Raw genomic sequence first — 20,419 nt, 5'->3', positions numbered from 1 at the left:
AATGGCCTCAAAATGGTGGACAGGTACACTTCTCCTATTCAGCACAGCGGAAGTAGCACAATGACAGAAATCAAGCAGTCTATGACTTCCTGAAAACAATCTAAGGTGCTCTTTTTAGAGGTGGGAGCTAGTTAGGTGTTTATGTTTTAAGGGGCAGGGGGACCTTATCCTGGTGTCTCCTTTTTCCTTCATAGCAGGAAAAGGTTGGGGCAGGGAACCCCACTAAGTTTGATGAGGTCTGACCTTAAGTTATATTTTAGATGCCCGTTTATAAATGTGAACAAATTTTAACACCTTTCTTTGAAAATGTGATCTGCAGAAAGACATAAGCAAACCATTATTAGATTATATAGATGTGCCAAATAGAAGCTCAATGTTATTGGGAAGTCCAGCACAAGTAAAGGTCACCCCAGAAAAATCTCACTCTTCAGGAAGATTCTGACAATAACGAAAGAATGAGATTTTAATCACGGAAGCTAATTACACAGAAGACTAAATCACAAGAAGAGTTATTTAAGTGTCTTAAATACAATAAAAAGTAATTAACAGGAAGTGCCATCTTGACAGCTTCATGTCACCAGGCGGGCCTAAAAGGATCAGCTAATTCCCAACCAGGGAGTCAGAGAATGAGAAAGAATTCAAAGTTTGATCTTTTTATTTTTTAATTTAAATTGTTTTGATTAGCAGATAACAACTTTTGCCAACTCCACAGTGAAGTTAATCAAAAAATGTAATCTGCTAGAGGAACGATGAACTCGTTTTCACTGATTCTGCAGAGGGCAAGAGATGGGACTTGACGACTACCACACCAAAGACCCCCAGAAAGCCTGTGACTTGACTCCCATACATCTCGAGGAAAAACAGAAGGATTAAACAGAACCCTATTGGAGATATAGGTAATTCCCACACTCGGGCATGTGAAATACACTTAAAAATCTGCTTTGAAATAACCCTGTAAGAGCCTCCATCTCTTCTGCCTCTTCCTTCTCATTCCCTGGAGTCAGCTGCTTGAGGGAAGCTCTTCCTGAGTCAGAGAATCCCAGCTAATTTCTAAAACAACAGGAGAGTCACTAGGTGCTATGAAGGCAGGTATGTAGGTGGATGAGACCCAGATAATGACAGATATAATTTACATGGGATGGCTTAATTCTATGGTGTTTCTATAAACTTAGACAAAAGCCCATCTTCGAAAGAGGTAATGCATTACTACAAAAGCTCTCCTGACTAACCTTCCCTTAGTTGACCTGGACTTTCTATGACTCACTAAACCTACTGGCTAATGCCAGTGAGAGTGACTGAGAGACACTGTGACACACCTGTGTACTTCAGTTCCAATCTGTTGTGCCATTTGTTTCTGTCTCCAGATTCCTGCTTGTTATTTTAATTCATTAAATGTTACATTACTAATTGAAATATGAATACAAAAAGAATGTATGAAAACAGTTGAATACTGTAAAAAGCTTTAATTAAAAAAAAATGACTTTAAAATGGTTACAAAGTAAACATGAGCAGGACAACTGTAACAGATGAGGGGGTGTAAATCACAAACATCCAGGGGCCATAAATGAGTGTTCCTAAATCCTCATGCCACAGAAGTTATGCAACTCACTAGAATAACATACAGTGATCCATGCTGCCTATACATCACAGATTGACAAATGCATATGTATTTCTGGGTTCAAAATGAAATTAAAATATTTGAAATAAAAAAATTATATCCCTTTCTCCAGCCAATGTTTCTGAATAACTAACCATTAACGTCAGTTGGAATGCTTTTAGGATACCTTAATTCTGAATATAAACTGAGTAGTTTGACATTTTTATTAATATTAATACCTCAACTTTTCTACAATATTATTTAGAATTGTTTAAGTATAGGAAATTCAGGGGAAAAGTATATAAAAACAAATCAAGGCAAAGGGAAAATAAAGACAAGTTATGAGTAAGACTAGACTAGAGGGTGCATGCTGCCAGGTACACTGTCTAGATGTGCACTATGCTTGGCACTGAGCTTCCAATGATCAAACAAAAGAAAAAAAATATCAGAAACAAGTGTTTCAATATTGATCAGACAAAAATAAACCTGTAACTTAACAAACCTCTAAGTATTCCCTGTTATGCTTCATAAAGCGACACTTTGTAATACAGTAAACAAATCATTCACAAATTTATTGAACTCCTACCACATGCTGAATACTGACACTACAACAAGGAATAAGAGATGAAAATCATTATCTTCAAGGAGCTTAATGTCTAGCGAGGGCAGGTCTCAACAATATCACTGAATCTTGTATTTCTCCTAATTGCAGCTGAGCGGCTTACTCCAAAGTCTAGTAGAGACAATCTAAGAGGGCTATGCTTCTCAGGTACTCTGCCAGGGTGGTAATTTGGAAAATCATTAAAAAAAAAAAAATCATTTCTTACAATCTAACTACAAGAACCTGGAGGCAGAATGTCAAGGTCACCATCCCTGGCAGGAAGCTGAAGTACAGATCCATGATGTTGTCAATTAAGACCAATCACTGTGTTGTTAACTGACCAAACTGATATAAAGGTTGGCATCTTCTTACCAAGAATCTAACCAAACAGAGTCACCTGACCTCTGCAGAAAGACAGACTGGTCTGAAGGGGTAATCTGGACCAAAGCCAAGATCAATGCAGTTGAAACCTCAAGGTCTCAGGGCATGGGTGTGGCTTCCATACCCATTCTGGAAAAAATTTTAAACCAGTTGCATCAAATTATCTTTTAAAAATCCCTTATAGGCCCTGGCCGGTTGGCTCAGCGGTAGAGCGTCAGCCTGGCGTGCGGGGGACCTGGGTTCGATTCCCGGCCAGGGCACACAGGAGAAGCGCCCATTTGCTTCTCCACCCCCCCCCCTCCTTCCTCTCTGTCTCTCTCTTCCCCTCCCACAGCCAAGGCTCCATTGGAGCAAAGATGGCCTGGGCGCTGGGGATGGCTCCTTGGCCTCTGCCCCAGGCGCTAGAGTGGCTCTGGTCGCGGCAGAGCGACGCCCCGGAGGGGCAGAGCATCACCCCCTGGTGGGCAGAGCGTCGTCCCTGGTGGGCATGCCGGGTGGATCCCGGTCGGGCGCATGCGGGAGTCTGTTGGACTGTCTCTCCCCGTTTCCAGCTTCAGAAAAATACAGAAAAAAAAAATCCCTTATAGACACTCCCAGGAAAAGAGAAGAAGGGGAGGGGGCAACAATAACAAACAAACAGAATATTCCCTGAATATCTGGTTTTAAACAGTGTAAATAAAGACGTGCACATTTCCAGTAGTGAGGCTGTTTTTACCCGTAATTAGATAGGAGGAGCAGTTATCTACGGGGAGGATTCCTTGTTTGTGACAGAAGAAATTTTAAGGTAGGGAATAACTTTCCGGCTCTCTCGAGCAGGGAAGCGTGCATCGGGCTCCTGAATGGTGATGAACTGGTAATGAACACTGCATGCTATACAGACAGAAGAATGACCAAAGTATTTCCTATGTTCTCCCACTTCAAAATGATCTGATTTGTCAAGAGGCTGCTTCTAACAAAACATGATGATTGTGATGGTGTTTATGTAATGACATCAAAAGTCTATATTAAGTTCCTCTCAGCAAAAACGAAGTCTCCGATTATTCTAGGAGTTGTAGCAATGGCTAAAAATACTGGTTTCCAAATGTGGCAATACGCATGTCTGAAAAGGTTCCTGTTTGGTAGGAGAGCTTCTGGCAGGTAAATTAGCTACAGGACTCTCTCTCTCTCCTGTCAGAGGCCTGCTGGAGCTTGGAGGTGTTTCTCCTAACAGGCTTCATTGTACTTTCAATAAGACAATCCCTGTTTTGATGAGAAACCTATTCTTTTCTCCCCTTCCATCGTGCCCCCTACCCCCTTAAAAGAAAAGAAAAATACCAGTTTGGGAACAAACAGAACTTAAGATTGTTAAATAGAGAACAAAATAATTACCGTGCTGGTAGATTTTATGCAGAGTAAGAATTGCTCCTGGAGGCTGACTGATTGTTCTAATATTTATTGTAGAAGCATGGCCCAGCAGGTTTCCCCTTCCCCCCTCAGATCCCTCCCTGGGAAGACTGCTCATCAATCAAGCTCTCAAGGGACTCTGGAATATAACCAGGAGACAGCCTGCACAGTACAAGAGGAAGACCCTGTCATCTACTGATTACAGACATCTACACAGAGAAGTCCAATTAACCTCTCTTCTTCTTCTCTCTCTCTTTTTTTTTTTTTTTTTGGGGGGGGGGTCTATAATTGAACTTCCTAAACTAATATGCAGAGAATCTTTCTAACTACTTTTAGATAGTACCTAGGGCCTAACTGACACTCGATAAATGGCATTATTAATAGTAATAATGTGTGCTACATAGTGCCAAGTACACAGAGCCCAATAAATCTTAAGTAACAACAATAATGAAGTATATGATTAGCTCGTGAGCTATTATAAAGTCCTTTGCAAACATAAAGTGCTGCACAGGCACATAACAATCATAAATCACTCTGTTAAGAGCAACAGAAAGCAAATCAGGATGGAAGGAAGAGACATGAACAAGAAGAGAACTCTCAGTCGGCTCAGCACTCACATTCCTCCAATGGTGACAGTGGCGCACGTACGCTCTGAAAAGGCAGGCACCGTCTCTGTGGCCGGGCTGGCTGGTCTAATGTAGTCCACAGTCACACTGACCTGAAAATGAAAACCAAGGGTGTTAAGGTTAGGAGTTTGCAACCTAGCTCACTAGTAGCCACTCGTGCCCACACAATTGTGAAATCTCATCTCATTCAGTTTCATTTTCTAGATCTAAGATTTTGAAAAACAACCACTGAAAGGTGAGCCACACACTGGTTGGAAATATCTGCACAAAAGCCATATCTGATTGAGGACTATTACCCAATATACCAAGAACTCTTAAATCTTAACAATAAGAAAATAAAAACCCCAATTTTAATTCATTGATTTCAGCGAGATAGGAAGGGAGAGAGAGAGGCAGAAACATCAAACTGTTCCCATATGTGCCTTGACCAGGGATTGAACCAGCAACCTCTGCACTTCAGAATGACGCTCTAACAACTGAGCGAACAACCCAATTTCAAAATGGGCAAGACCTGGACATCTCACTGAAAAAGACTTAAGACATGGCTAATAAGCATAGCCATATGATGTGAAGATGCTCCACATCATATGTTGTTGGGGAAATGCAAATTCAAACAATGGCGAGCTACCATTACCCACCTATCAGAACAGCCAAATTCCAGAACACTGACAAACTCTGGCAAGGATGTGGACAGGAACTCACAGTCATTGTTAGTGGGCATGCAAAATAGTACAGACACTTGGAGACATAGTTTGGCGGTTTCGTACAAAACTAAACATACTTTTACCATACATTTGAACAGCTGAGAACTTATGTCCACAAAAAAACCTGCACATAGATGTTTATAGTAGCTTTATATATAATTGTCAAAACTTAGAAGCAACCAACATGTCCTTTAGTAGTTGGATGGATAAATAAGCTGTGGTTCATGAAGTCAAAGAAATGTTATTCAGCGCTAAAAAGAAATGAGCTATCAAACCGTGAAAAGACATGAAGGAAATACATATTACTAAGAGAAAGAAGCCAATCAAAAAGCTGCACACTATATCTAACTATGGCAGTCTGGAAAAGGCAGAACTATGGCGAATGTAAAAAGAGCAGTTGTTGCCAACTGCGAGGAGGACGAGGCAGGAATGGGTAGGCGCAGGAGAGGGTTTTTCCAGCAGTGACACTACTCTGTGACACTATAATGATGGCTACATGTCATTACCCATTTGCTCAAACCCACACAAAGCATACATCCGAGAATGAAACCTAGTGTAAACTACAAACTTTGGATGATGAATCAACACAAGTTCACCAATTATAACAAATGTACCGCTCTGGTGGGGGGTTGTGACAGTGGCAGGCAGAGAGGAAAGGGGACAGAAAACTGGACTTTCTGCTCAATTTTGCAATGAACCTAAAGCTGCTCTAAAAATATATAGTTTAAAAGAAAAAGGTGACTGATACCAAAAGAGAGACAAATGGCTGAACATTTAAGGCACTACAGAAATCGTATTTGACAGGGCAGAGGTTCGCAGCGTCCCTGCGGGACTCCTACATATTATGGTAAAACAGTTCTTTAACCTTCAGACTTCTCTGAAATCAGTTTAAAAAAATATGAAGGGCCTCTACAGAAAAACTGCACGTAATTTCAGTCTGCCATGAATTCTCAAGGACCAAGTTAAGAACTATCAAGAAGAACAAACAAGGTGACAATCACAAAGATGCCTGGAAGGGGTGCACAGAATATGAATCGAAACAACAACGCCAAGTACTCCCAAACAAAGCTGGAGTCGGGAAATTCTGAAGACAACAGAAAAGAATAAACCAGAAGAACCTTTATGTTTTTGAGTTAAGAAAGTTATGTAGACAAACAGGTTAGGAAGTTACGATCCTAAAATAAAAAAGCTGCTTAATCCCAGTACAGTATATACTAAATATATAGAATAGAGACATTACTGAACAATGCTTTCTCTTTATGAAACTGTACATGTTTATGTGTCAAAAGAAATAAGTATGTGATATCCCTTAGCAAGCGCACAGGGTCTGTTTTATAATTATGGTATATGACTGACTGGCTTGGGTCATGGCTAAGGTTTCATATCTGTACGGAAGAGACGCATCGGGTCAAGCAGCCTGAGGCCAGCCCCACAGCCTGAAAGTCTAGAATCCCACTTTCTGTTTGTTAAGTTTTATTTACTGATTAATTTTAGAGAGAAAGAAAGAGATAGAAAGAAACAAGGAAGGAGAGAGCAGGAGAGAGATAAGAGAGATGGAGAGAAAGAGAGAGAGAGAGAGAGAGAGAGGAAGAGAGAGAGAGAGAGAAAGGAAGAGAGGGAGAAACATCGACTTGTTGTTTCACCTATTTATACATTCATTGGTTGATTCTTGTATGTGCCCTGACTGGAAATTGAACCCACAACTTTGGTGTATCAGTATGACACTCTACCCAACTGAACCTGGCCAGGACCAGAATCCCATTTTCTAAACACGTCTTTAGTACACACAATCAGCTTAAAGACAGCCTACAGCACAAGTATCAAGTTCAGCCACACTGCTGGTGAGCACCATTAAAATCCTTTCGAACTGTCTGCTCTTCAAAAACTCATTTAAAATGAATATGGAAATTTTGAAAAGGACAGCTGCCTCAAAACTCCAACTGTCAGATTACTCACTTGAACACTCCATCTAATCACATTTGAAAAGCAACAAGGAGCCATGCCGGAGAGAAAGCCGATGAAGAGCTAAAGGTAAAAAGGACTGTCACATACAACAACATGGAAAAGAAGACAATATAAAGATGCCTCCTAGAGTTAGGTTTCTGCAATGAAATTACTGCTCAGTCTTACCAACTTCTCAAAAGCTAAGGAGATGGTATTTGTGAGGAACATGATCAGCCGGGGGGGGGGGGGGGGGGGTTGAACAACTTGCACTCCCGACAAAGAGGTTTCAGTTTTCCTGGGTGTAGATAGCCAGTTTGCACAGGCCAAGACAGGGCAAGGAACGGGAGGTCTTCACACAGAGAGGCATGGCTGATTAAATGCTGCAGATGGGAAGGTCTCCCTGTGCTGTCTGTGTTGACACACCTGACCCTCCCCTGGCAAGGGTCTACAACAAACCTACGGAAGCTGGAAGAGGACCAGGGGTGCCCTTGGATATCTGCTGCAGTCACGGCAAAATCACAGGAAATCAGCATTGCACACAAGCTACACCTCAAGGGTGCACACCATAGAATGCAGTAAAGTAACTCAGGGTCATGTTCAAAGGAGGCATGGTCACTGTGTATATATGGTCCAATCTGGGAAATTTGGAGGGAAGTCAAAAAATATTTGGAGATGAGGAAAGAGGTCCAAAATATCTCTTCACTCAATCCATCTAACAAGGTCAAGCTTTCAATTCTGTTACCATGGGGAAGAAATCCATCCTTGCTTACAAATACACTAAGTGAATCTCAAGGTTACTTATTGCACACCTACTAATGCCAAGCCTCCTCCTCGGCAGACAGGAGCGGACAGCAGCTCTTCAGTGCCAAACACACCGCACAGAGTCACATTAGCTCTACTCAGGAGTGCCAATTCATCAAGAAGCCCACGTTAGTGGTGGTGGCATGTGGTGGTGATGGTGGGGGGAATGATAACAAACAAAAATGAACACCAAGCATCTCCCTTTCTAATCTAGAAGGGCAACATACTATCCCTGCACATGTCTCTCAGGGAGATGAATGGGAAGAGGGGAAAAAAGTCTTTAATCTTCAAACCAAAAGAACCAAAAGCTGTATTTACTTGCTAATTAATTTTTTCCTATATCTAGAGAAAGAGAACTGAAAATAAGTAGTAGGAGATTAAGGAGCTCATTGGGGAGGCATCGTTATTAAAGAAAATCTCAAATACAAATGAGGCCCTGTGAATAGCCCACAGCCAAGACACATACCTGTAGGCAACAATGACAAATCAGGAATTAAAGTCAACATGTAATTAGCATTTACATCTCTCTCCCATGGATTCTGAGATCTGTTCCCCTACCTTGGAGTTTTTCATCTTTAGATACTCATAACTGACTTGTCAATCACTTGAAAAACAAACACAGTTTAAGCAGTTTCAATTAAAACAACTGCAAATATTAGCAACGTCTTCATCTGAATGAATGATAATCTGAATTCCTGGGCTGTGGAATGACCTGAGTTACAGAGAAGTAATAGGTTAATGCAGACATGGTCCTCATTTTTCAAGCAAAGATACTCCTGGAACGTTTGGTGTACAAGTACATGTTTCACATGCACAGGACTCAAATGCAGGGCCCAGTCCCTCTTCACAGCAATGACAAGGAGCAACGGGCTCTTGCTTGGTCCCACCTGTCATTCTCTTATAAATAAATCCTATCACATCTTTGTACACATTCTTCTTCATCTGTAAAATGAGCACATTAGACTAGAACTTTAGAGCACCATTGAACTCTAGATAATTTAGCTAAAAATGGTGTACTAGATAGTGTTTTTTGGATCTCTGTAATAATGAGACAGGCTGAGACTCTCTTAGGATGGATGGAAATGCTCTTCAGTTATATTTTTTGAGCCTCTTCTAGATTAAAGTCTCTCTTCAGGCACTCCCCAAACCAATGCACCTATGTCAGTCAATGCCAGCCTGCGGCAGAACGTGAGAACAAAGAGATCCACTCTGTGCCTACCTGAAGAACCCAGCCCCATATAAACCCAACACAGTGGCAGTCTGGGTGCCATGATCTCGGGCAGTGCACTCCCTTAGTGCATCAAGCTCCCTCCCTTTCTCATCTCCCTCCACCCTGTTTTCAGTAAACCTTCTTTTGAATGTTTCACTTTCTTGCTTGATTTCTGTCCTGTGGGGCACAAGAACCCCTGCCTGGTGACAATTCCTACATTTACTACAATAAACTGGAACACATAGGTTGTAAACTCTAGGAGAGGGAAGAGCATGTCTCTTACTCGCTGAAATTGCTGTCACAGGGCCTGTAAGTAGAAGCGTATATAGGAAATACTTGTTTCATGAATGGACATATGGATCAGGAACACTTATGACAACATTCTGAAGGACACTTTTGAAATGAGGGGGTTAGGCATTTTGAAGCCTGTTTTATCAAGCTGCAGACCATTCTGTTTTATATAACAAAGACATATTAATTGAAAGCACTAGGAAGGAGGAAAGTATTTTGAAATTGGGATAAAGCTTTAATCAAAGCCATCCCTATAAAGATTAAGCAAGCAAAATATAATTTCCCACATTATTTGTTTTTCAATGAGGTTCTCAAAGAAAAGAAAGGGTAGCAGGTGATCTAATTCATCTTTGGTCTATTAGATTGTAGAGTTTTCCTTAAAAGCAATTTCAAGGACCCTTCAGAGGAACTAAGATGAGAATTCAGGATTCAATTTATATAATATATCAATCTCTTATAAAGACTGGAAGCAGTTTAGTACCAAAAAAAAATGGCTTTGGGCCACACATAAGGAACCCTGAGGATCTATGAATATTCTTCATACAACTAATCACTTGAAAAGTGTCAAATCACCAAAGAACTTTGACTTTACGACACTAATGATAATGAAATGACAAAATCTGAACTCCCTATGCATAAAAAATAAGGCAGGAAAAAAACAATTGCATACCCACAGCATTTCCAGGCCACAGCCTGAGTTTAAACACCCTGCCTCTCAAAATATGCTCTTATCTGACCCGTCACTCTCAAGACAGAATTTCCAACTATGGAAAGCCTCCGTGCACCCCAGATACTGAAAGACAACATCACTTAGGCAAGAGCAACGAATGTAGCCAGGAGACAAAAGTAAGTAGAATGAGACTTCACACAGCTTAGTGAGAGCATGAACTCTGGAGCTGCTAAACAGCAAGGTCTGCTCCCCAGCAAGTCTGCGTACGGGCTGTGTGAACTTGGGTAGGTTATTTAACTTCTCTGTGCTTCGGTTCAACAATGGTAACTCTGCCTATTTCACCGTTATAAGAAGACATACATTAATATTCATGATACACGAGGCATTTAGAGCAGGGCCTGACTCATATATATATATATATATATATATATATATATATATAGAGAGAGAGAGAGAGAGAGAGAGAGAGAGAGAGAGAGAAAGTTAGCTCTAAGAGTCAGTTATTTTTAGATAAACATATACTGATTTCCTTAAAGGAGAGCCTAGCACAAAATAAGTGCTAAATAAGTATCCACGAGATAAATAAATAAAGATGCCTAGACATATATGCATAAATACGATGAATGTTGACTTAAATCATTAGACTACTGAAATCATAAGGCAGACTCAATTAACTACACTTTTCCTTAAGGAGTCGCAGTAAACAAGAATATATGCCTCATACATATTCATTCCAACTTAGAGATAAACAGGGTTTATTTTAAAGAATGATATACTACTTAGTGTTTATTTAGACATTTTCCAGATTAACTTTGCAGGTACCAGTTACTGGAGGTTTTATTTACTGGATATAATTAAAGCAGAGTGTAGGGAATCATCTCAGTTAATAGGTTAACTAAAGATATTTTTGGAAAACACTCTTTGCCTTACAAAATTAGACAATGAACAAAGAGAGACCAAGTTTCCATTTGCTTTGAACATAATAGGACCTTCCATAATACTCCTCAATATTTATGTATTCTCAATTTTTTTCCTAGATAAAAGCACCGTATGTAATTATTCTAAAATCATGAGTTATCTAATTTTAAAAAATTTTAAAACACCCTTAGCCTGACCAGGCGGTGGCACAGTAGATAGAGCGTCGGACTGGGATGCGGAAGGACCCAGGTTCAAGACCCCAAGGTTGCCAGCTTGAGCGCAGGCTCATCTGGCTTGAGCAAAAAGCTCGCCAACTTGAACCCAAGGTCGCTGGCTCGAGCAAGGGGTTACTCAGTCTGCTAAAGGCCCACGGTCAAGGCACATATGAGAAAGCAATCAATGAACAACTAAGGTGTCACAACGAGAAACTGATGATTGATGCTTCTCATCTCTCTCCATTCTTGTCTGTCCGTCCCTATCTATCCCTCTCTCTGACTCTCTCTCTGTCCCTGTAAAAAAAAAATTTTTTTTTTTAAACACATTTCAATCACTCATTTATCCACGCAGAGGATGAGCTTCAAAACAAACTGCTCAGGAGGCTCAGGGAGGCTTCTGCATGTGCTCTCTGGCCTCCCAGCTAAGCAGCAAGCTCTGGGGAAGGGAGGCTGGAGGCTCAGCACAGGAGGATGCTGGCGTACCTCTTCCTGGGCAGCGTGGTGTGGTGGAACCATGAGAGTCACAAGTGAGAGCGATGTAAGAAATGACATACTGCCATTTACGACAACATGGATGGACCTTGAGAACATTATACTGAGTGAAATAAGTAAATCAGAAAAGGCTAAGATCTGTATGATTTACCACATAGGTGAGATATAAAACTGAGACTCATGGACACAGGTAAAAGTGAAGTGGTTACCAGAGGGAAGGAGATGTGGGGGAGGGGAAGGGAGTAAAAAGAGACAAATATATGGTGACAGAAAATAATTTGACTTTGGGTGATGGATATACAACATAATCAAAAGTTCAAATGCTATATAGAAACGTTTACCTGAAACCTATGTACCCTGTTAAATTTAACTTTCTTTTTCTTTTTTATTAAGTGAGAGGCAGGGAGGCAGAGACAGACTCCAGTATGCACCCCTACCAGGATCCAGCAAGCAAGACCCCTATAGGGCAACAATCCTCTGCCTGACTGGGTGGCACCTCCATTGCTTGGCAACAGAGCTATTTTAGCACCTGAGGTTGAGGCCATGGAGCTATTCTCAGCGGCAGAGGCCAACTTTGCTTGAACTATTTGAACCATGGCTGTGTGTGGGGGTGGGGGAGGGGATAGAGAAGCAGATGGTCACTTCTCCTGTGTGCCCTGACCGAGAATAAAAACTGAGACTTTCACACGCCAAGCTGATGCCCTACTGCTGAGCCTACCAGCCAGGGCCAAATTTAATTGTCTAAATAAAATTTTAAAAATAGAAATAAAAAACAAGTGAGAGCAATGTATGCCATTTTTCACGTTCTAACAGCACATTTAAAAAGGAAAAATAAATAGATGAAATTATTTTTTTAAATATTTCTAATTTAGCTCAAAATATCTAAAACACTATCATAATATCCACATAAAAACAATATAAAGGAAGCACTGAAATTACCCTCTCTCTTTCTGGAAGTCGGAGTGTACTACGCAGGTACAGCACCCCTCCATCTGGACCGGCCACACTGGAAGCGCTCGAGCCAGCACTCTGGGCTGTGCATGTCTAGGCTAGCTGTTCTGAGACTCATTACTTTATCATATGAGCCTAGTTTTTGTGGTTCTAACTTACTCTATTTTCTCCTGGGAAGTTTTGTTACCTTCTATTTTGTGAATCTTTATGAAAACCACAGTATCAAAAACCAGATATAAAATGTTTATCCTTCATTTTATTTTAAAAATCTATTACCTGACTAAACTAGAAAGATAAGCCAATTAGTTATTCAGTTTCAAAAAAGAATTTTGGGAGAGAGAATAAATTTGTATAAAGGGAAAAAAAATCCTCTAATTTATAATTACTATTGTAAAGTATATTCTGTTTAATAGTTTGATCAAGATACTTTTCAAGAACTTCTATCAATTCAATGGCTATATTTTATTTATTCTTGATCTGCTGACACAACTCCAGAATTCTTTGCCACAGTGTCTGAAATTTATTCTAATGGATGGATGGTGACTAGAAATTCAGGTTAAAGAAATACGGTTTTATAGTTATAAATAATGCTTCTGCTGAATACTGATATTATTAGAAAGAAAACAAGCAAGTAGTAGATGTAAACTATTTATTTTTATAACCACAATCCAAAACTGAAATTTATATGCTCCATTAGCATATCTTTGAGCTCCAATATCTCTAGTGACAAGAGTATTCAACTACACTGCAAAGATAAACCAGTGCTCCCTTCCGACCTGTCCAATCCAGCCTGACGTATTCTGTAAAATCCCCCTCAAATCACTGTAATTAGTTGCTAAGGCGGGCTGGGCTGTTCGTTCCCATGCATTCATGTTGCTTTCTCCCATCTACGATCACCCTTCCAAACGCCCCCAGAGTCAGAGCTATTTTAAGCACATTTCATTTCCATCAATGGAATGTTAATCTATACTGCTCACAAACCTCTACAAGCACAGAGTCAAGGAAATTTATTTGATGTATTTCTGGCAAAATGAACCCTTTACCCCCACCAACTCCCCTGCTGAATGGGCAGGTGCGTTCTTCTGTTTTGAGGGGAAAGATAAAACACAGCTGAACACGGGGCCCCTAGAGACACTACGGCTCTATCTGACATCAGGCGTTCACCGAAATGGACATCACTGCTCCACAATAAACATCCAGTTCAGTAAATATTTAATTAGAAGCAGACACAGCCATGAGATCCACAAATATATGTGAAACCATTTCATATAAGGGGCTATTAGAGACTGGCAAAGATTTCTAGAAGTAGTGATAACAGCCTGACAACCACCATTTCACTGAGATGGACTAAACACACACTGCACCGTCTACTGCATGAGACAAGTAACAGGCACACATAAAGCATTATGGAAATAGTTTGACAATTGAAAATATTCCAAGTAAATCTGAAGGGGAGCACAGAAAAAACAGAGGACACTATTTAAAAATAACCTCACAGCTGCTAGCTTTTTCATTAATCCTCTTGATTTTTAAATCCTTACAAACCTACAAATATATCTAAAAAGTGTAATCTGGTTGTGCTAATGCTCTGACCATGATCTTCCTCATTACCGTATTATGGAATATCTCATCCCAATGCCTAATTTTAATACAGCACTGCATGTCCCTAGAAAAGAATGCTAGCAGTCCCAGAAGAACCACTAAAAACTGTCTCGTGTCCCTTGCATGTCTCTTCTTACTCCTCATGAGAGCTACCATCTCCTACTGCCTTTCTCTAGAGGACGGAACTTGAACGTGGGTCTTTTTTCTTTTATACCAGTGTCAATCACAGTCATCTGTGTCCAGAATTTCCAAGGTCAGCATCAGTCAGGGGAAATTAAATCACTTGGTCCAGAACTCTCCCTGGAGGAGTTCCAGCCACACAAGCAGCACAAACACACAGAGAGACTTATGACTTTGTGTAAAATACATACAATATCACCCAGTCTTTAAAACAACAGTAACAGAACTAAGGGATATGAAAAAAGGAATGTGCTTAATGACATCTAAGAAGAATTACTAGGGGGTGATATTAAGACATGGGTAAAAACAATGGTTACGTTATATTTTCTCTGCAAATATATGCCAGTCTGTGAAGGAAATGTCCCCACTCACCAAAAGACCAAACTGAGACACCACAGGCAATAACAGTGAGGGCTAACGTATTTACCTTGCCAGGAGTGTCAATAAATTCTACTGCTCTGGGGGCTAGGTCCTGGCTGGCTGAGCACGGTCAGTATAGAAAAGCCATTCTTCATCCAGTACAGCTCAGAACACACCCATTGCTGAGAGTGCCCGTGAACTGACACTTAGAAACCACTATATGGAAACATGTATATCTAGGTAAGTTAAGGAAAAGCCACACTTAGAATGGTGAATTGGACTAAAAGAAGGGTGCTGTGACCTCAAAGGAGAAATACGAAGAAAAATATAATAATTCGTAAGGAATGCCTGCCAATGACACAAAGAAAAATAGCTCAAGGATCCAGCTCTTATTCTATTACATGAAATATTTTCGGGTTTTTTGCTAAGATTCCAAGATAGTCAGGCGTTAACATCACAGGCCTTTCCTACTTCACACAGCCCAGCCTCTTTCCGAATTTCGCACAGAAGATAGAGGTCTACTAAACGAAACGCAGCCCCTTGATCAAGGCTCAGCGTGCACAGCAGTACCACCTAAAGTCAACGTCTGAAACGGCACAGACACTGATCAAAGACCAGACCGAATTGCACCTGTGTCCACCTCCAAATGTAGGTCTCCTGACTTGTAGCCACTGTTTTAAAAACAGTATATATGCATACAGCCGACTCCCCACGCCACAGATAAACTACATATTCGGAAACTAGGTGATCAGAATGGAACAATAAAGGTAGGTTAAATGCAGTGTTTCCATCCTAAATAGCTCAAATTCAAGAAGCTAGCTAGCCCCTGATAGCTGTAGAGACAAAGAGGCCTTCTCCCAGACACACATTTCTCTACTGTCCACTGCTTATCAGGAACAAGAAGGAAAGTTATTGCTCAGGTTCTTTAAAAAAATAAAAATAGAATTACCATAAGGTCCAGCAATTCTACTTTCAGGTATATTCAAGCCAAATGAATTGAAGCAGGGTCTCAGAGATATTTGCACCCCACATTCATAGCAGCATTCTTCACAATAACCAAAAGGTAGAAGCAACCCAAAAGCCCATCGATAGATGAATGGATAAACAAAATGCAGTATATACAGAAAATGGAATATTATTCAGCCATAAAAAGGAAATTTTGACAGGTGCTATGACTGGGATAGACCTAGAAAACATTAAGCGAAATGCAATATGCAGTCACAAAACAGTGCTACTGAATGATTCCACTGAAAGGAGGGATCTAGGAGTCAAACTCAAAGAAACCAAGTAGATGGGTGGTTGCTAGGGGCGAGAGGGAGGAGGGAATGAAGTATGCTATTTAATGGACACAGAATTTTTGTTTCGCAAGATAAAAATGTTCTGGAGATTGGCTGCACGACAACATGAATATATTTAACACTACTGAGCTGTACGTACATTTTACGTTGGCTAAGATGGTAACTTTTATGCAATGTGCATTTTATCACAATTAAATGTGGTGTGTCTGCTTGGCAATTCCACCCACACGTTCCATAGGACAGTAACTGAGCAGCATGAACCAGGCAGCGGCCAGACCACTCTTACCTCAAACCCAGTTAACTGCAAAATCTTTAGGATAGTCAAGAGAATACTTCTAGCACATTCCCAGAAAAACAGATAGTTACCCAAAGGCAATAATTAATTAGGATACATGTCCACTAACACATTAGAAAAGGAAGCAAAGTCTAAGGTAGGACAAATTATCTCGTCTTTCTCAGAATATAAAATATCTGTTGTCTATTTTCTTGCTTTCTAAACTGAAGAGTCAACTTAAACAACATATGTAGGTACTACAAGTCTCACTAAATGGACCTGCTTCACCATTTCTCAGAGGCCGTCACGGAGTAAGATAGAGTAGTCTATAGCTCACTGACTTCCTATAAAATTGTCAAATAATTTTAGATGTCTTGTGCTCTGACACATCCCTCAGTGAAGAACAGACCTCCCTTGGAGATCTGTCAGAGCAGATCTACACTTTTGGGGAATGTTCATTGCAGCCTGCCATAATTTTCCCACCTCTAGTCCAGTCTTTTAGTTGAACTTAACCAGTTATCCATGCTTTTGTGTAATGAACCTTCTTCCATTTTCATGTGTTTCTCTATGTGGTGTGTTTCACTGCTGGCAGGAACCAAAGTTGGTACATCATTGTAGGTCAAACTGGCAACTGTATTAACATTTACTATGTGGATGTCCTCTGACCCAGCAGTTCCACATCTAAGAATTTGGTCTATAGAAACAAAGATATATGTACAAGCACTCTGACCTTTGTATTCACGGTAGTTTAACATAAATGCATAATTACAAATTGTGATCTAACTTCCACACTAGCACATGAGTTCCAAGTTGGCAGTGATCGTGGCTACTTGTTTTCCACTAGTGCATTACCAGCACTTCTCAAATATACTGCAGCTGTCCAAAACAAGGGAGAGCTGTCCGTTCTGTTATGGAAGCATGTGGTAATAAAAGAAGCAAATGCTCAGTGGTACATATAATCCTATTTGGTGGAACAAGATTCAGGGACACATACAGAAACAGAATCTGGAGGAATATACCTAACACTGTTAGAAGGGCTCTCCTCCAAAGGCACAATTATCGGGTACTTTGAATTTTTCACCATCACCATAAATTTCTGAAAGCAAAATATTTTAACTACATTTGGAAGAGGGGAAAATTTTTTTTTTAAATAAGCAAACCGTCAGTTGGAATAAAATATATAAAGCTAGCAGGTACCTCTATTACACACACACACACACACTGGCCTGCTCACAACCAGAAACTTCAGTGTTACTATTTCATCACATTATTCCCCAGGCTGAGGCCAGGATGGTCATTTGGTAAAGTCTGCCAACCAGTAAGAATTAAGCAGGGCAGGCTAAACACCGTAAGAAGGACACAATCGAGAGGGTTTCCGGGTGCCCAGTGGTGTACTATTTTCAAGGCAGGTGGGCATCACTATCTGCAAATGAACTGCCACTCTCACTGTGAGCTGATAATGATGCTGCCATCACCACCTGCCTGCCATATGTTTTCTCTACTTGTCACGTAACAAGGAAGTGCATTTTGGCATGCTGATCACTGACAAGTGTGATGACTGGGTGATGTCTGTTATACCTTAATGCAGCCCTACACAGAGCTGAGGAATAATGGATGAAGAGTACGAAATAATATTTCGTTAACTGACCCTTCACAAAACCCCAACATTTTGCATCAAACTAGCCTGCCATTCTTTCTCTGGCTCTAAAGCCAGGAGCTACTACTAATGCTTGACGGGCTATACCCCATCTCCCAATTCATGCCCTGAGACCCTGTCTCCCATCACTAAGTGAACAAAGAGCACACACACTTCCCACTATAGCAAAGTCAATCCATTCTGTCGCCCTACAACATCAGGGTACAGTCAATAAAAACTGATGTCAACCCATGGAGATGCCTCTTTTAGTCTAATGTAATGTAATGTATGCCAAAAATGATACAGACAGAAGCTATGGGAAGATTCTTCCCAAAAATATGGCTTTACTCTCCTGCTGGTTGCATTGCTTCCAAGTTTCCTTGCATACACTTGCTCAAAGTGAACTGAACTGTAACTCAGCATGGAAAGAATTTTTATTCTGGTGTTGCTGAAGGAAAGTTTCTATTTCTTTTAGCACAAGATAATATCTCAAAAATAGAAAAGCTGGTTTACTTACAACGTGTTGAGCTATAAACTTGTTAAGCTGTTCATCAAAAGATCATTCTAAGAAGACAGTCATATTACACTAGAAAATCAGCATCTGAAGTTTCTAACTAGAGACAAGAGTTTATTGTAATCACTGGCCAAGAACTTCATGAAAATTACCAAGAGGAGAGACTTTCAAATCATCTCAAAAGAATGGTCTAAAGCCCAATCACTTAAAGAGTACATTCCAGTACAACCAGAAGGTACAGAAAAATCAAACTTACAGTATAAAAAAAAAGAGCAGGCTGGCCCTGGCTGGTTGGCTCAGTGGTAGAGCGTCGGCCTGGCGTGCAAGGGGTCCCGGGTTTGATTCCCGGCCAGGGCACACAGGAGAGGCGCCCATCTGCTTCTCCACCCCTCCCCCTCTCCTTCCTCTCTGTCTCTCTCTTCCCCTCCTGCAGCGAGGCTCCATTGGAGCAAAGATGGCCCGGGCGCTGGGGATGGCTCCTTGGCCTCTGCCCCAGGCTCTAGAGTGGCTCTGGTCTCAACAGAGCGACGCCCCAGAGGGGCAGAGCCTCGCCCCCTGGATGGCGTGCCGGGTGGATCCCGGTCGGGCGCATGCAGGAGTCTGTCTGTCTCTCCCCATTTCCAGCTTCGGGGGAAAAAAAAAAAAAGAGCAGGCAAAAGTGTCACATACATATTTTATATACACACAGAGAACAGTGATTTAGGTTTGTTCCTCAGCCACAGCACATACAGAAACAGATAAATGTTCCTGTCACTCTCTCTCTGAAATTAACAAATAAAAAGCATTAAAAAAAAATAACCAGGTGTCACCAACCTGATGACTCAACTTAAAAAAAATAAAATAAAAAGAATGAAGTTTTAGGTTAATTGTGTGCTGAAATAGAAAGAATGAATCCATAAAATATCGTCTCTCTATTTTCCCTATAAAAGATAAGCTGAGATACATAGGCATGTTTAAATTGTGACATACTTATAAACTAGCACCTATAAGAAATGGCTATAAATTGAAATGCTGTACCCTGTCTAATAAAGTGAGTATTCTGTTAGTGACAGCTGATAAATTCCTATGCGGAAATGTCACAATAAACATAAGAATACAGTGATTAAATCAATAAAGTATTCAATAAGTATAGGGTTCATTAATCTAGAAAAACATCCTATAGTTGTTAAAAAATTATAGGCATAGTATAGACTCTCTGATCAGGAACAAATAGAACAGAGAGGGATTAACTGGTATTGATCTAATAAAATCACCTCCCAAAACCTGGCTTGAATTTTCAATAATTCCACAAAATATCAATAAGTGGATGATACAACGCTGGTGGCTGAAGGTGCTTATCACAGACTGAGAAGCAGCGAAACTCCAACCCCTGTATCGACTCCGGGTCTTTCCAAAACTACCCAACTTATAGCTGTACCTCCTGTCTAAATACAAGCAAATCAAAAGTAAAAACACAAAGGGACTAATTTCTTGCTATGTTGTCTTTACATCAGAGAACAACAGACAGTTTTAAACAGTAAGCATTAAGAACTAGGCTAAATAAAATTTAAGAGAAAAAGGAATACAAATAAAGTTTAAATTAGGAAATTAAAATCTCAGGAAACATAAAAGGTTGACTTTTTAAAATGAGATAAAATGTGCCTGACCTGTGGTGGTGCAGTGAAAAAAGCACTGACCGGGAACACTGAGATTGCCAGTTCAAATCCCAGAGCTTGCACGGTCAAGGCACAAATGGGAGTTCATGCTTCCTGCTCCCCCCCCTTCTCTCTCT

At 40.5% G+C, this 20,419-nt stretch overlaps 1 protein-coding gene across 1 annotated transcript in view; it reads right to left on the bottom strand.

The window, feature by feature from the left end:
• SND1 (staphylococcal nuclease and tudor domain containing 1) overlaps window positions 1-20,419 on the bottom strand; it is a 444,392-nt gene that overhangs the window by 232,599 nt on the left and 191,374 nt on the right. The window contains exon 12 of the mRNA XM_066362596.1: window positions 4,580-4,680. Within this exon, the coding sequence (XP_066218693.1) occupies window positions 4,580-4,680 (101 nt within the window). The remainder of the gene's footprint in view (window positions 1-4,579; window positions 4,681-20,419) is intronic.

Source organism: Saccopteryx leptura, chromosome 2 (genome assembly GCF_036850995.1).
Source record: "Saccopteryx leptura isolate mSacLep1 chromosome 2, mSacLep1_pri_phased_curated, whole genome shotgun sequence".
Taxonomy (NCBI): domain Eukaryota; kingdom Metazoa; phylum Chordata; class Mammalia; order Chiroptera; family Emballonuridae; genus Saccopteryx; species Saccopteryx leptura.
The sequence above is the reverse complement of the archived record's forward strand: the minus strand, read 5'-3'. Positions and strand labels throughout refer to the sequence as shown.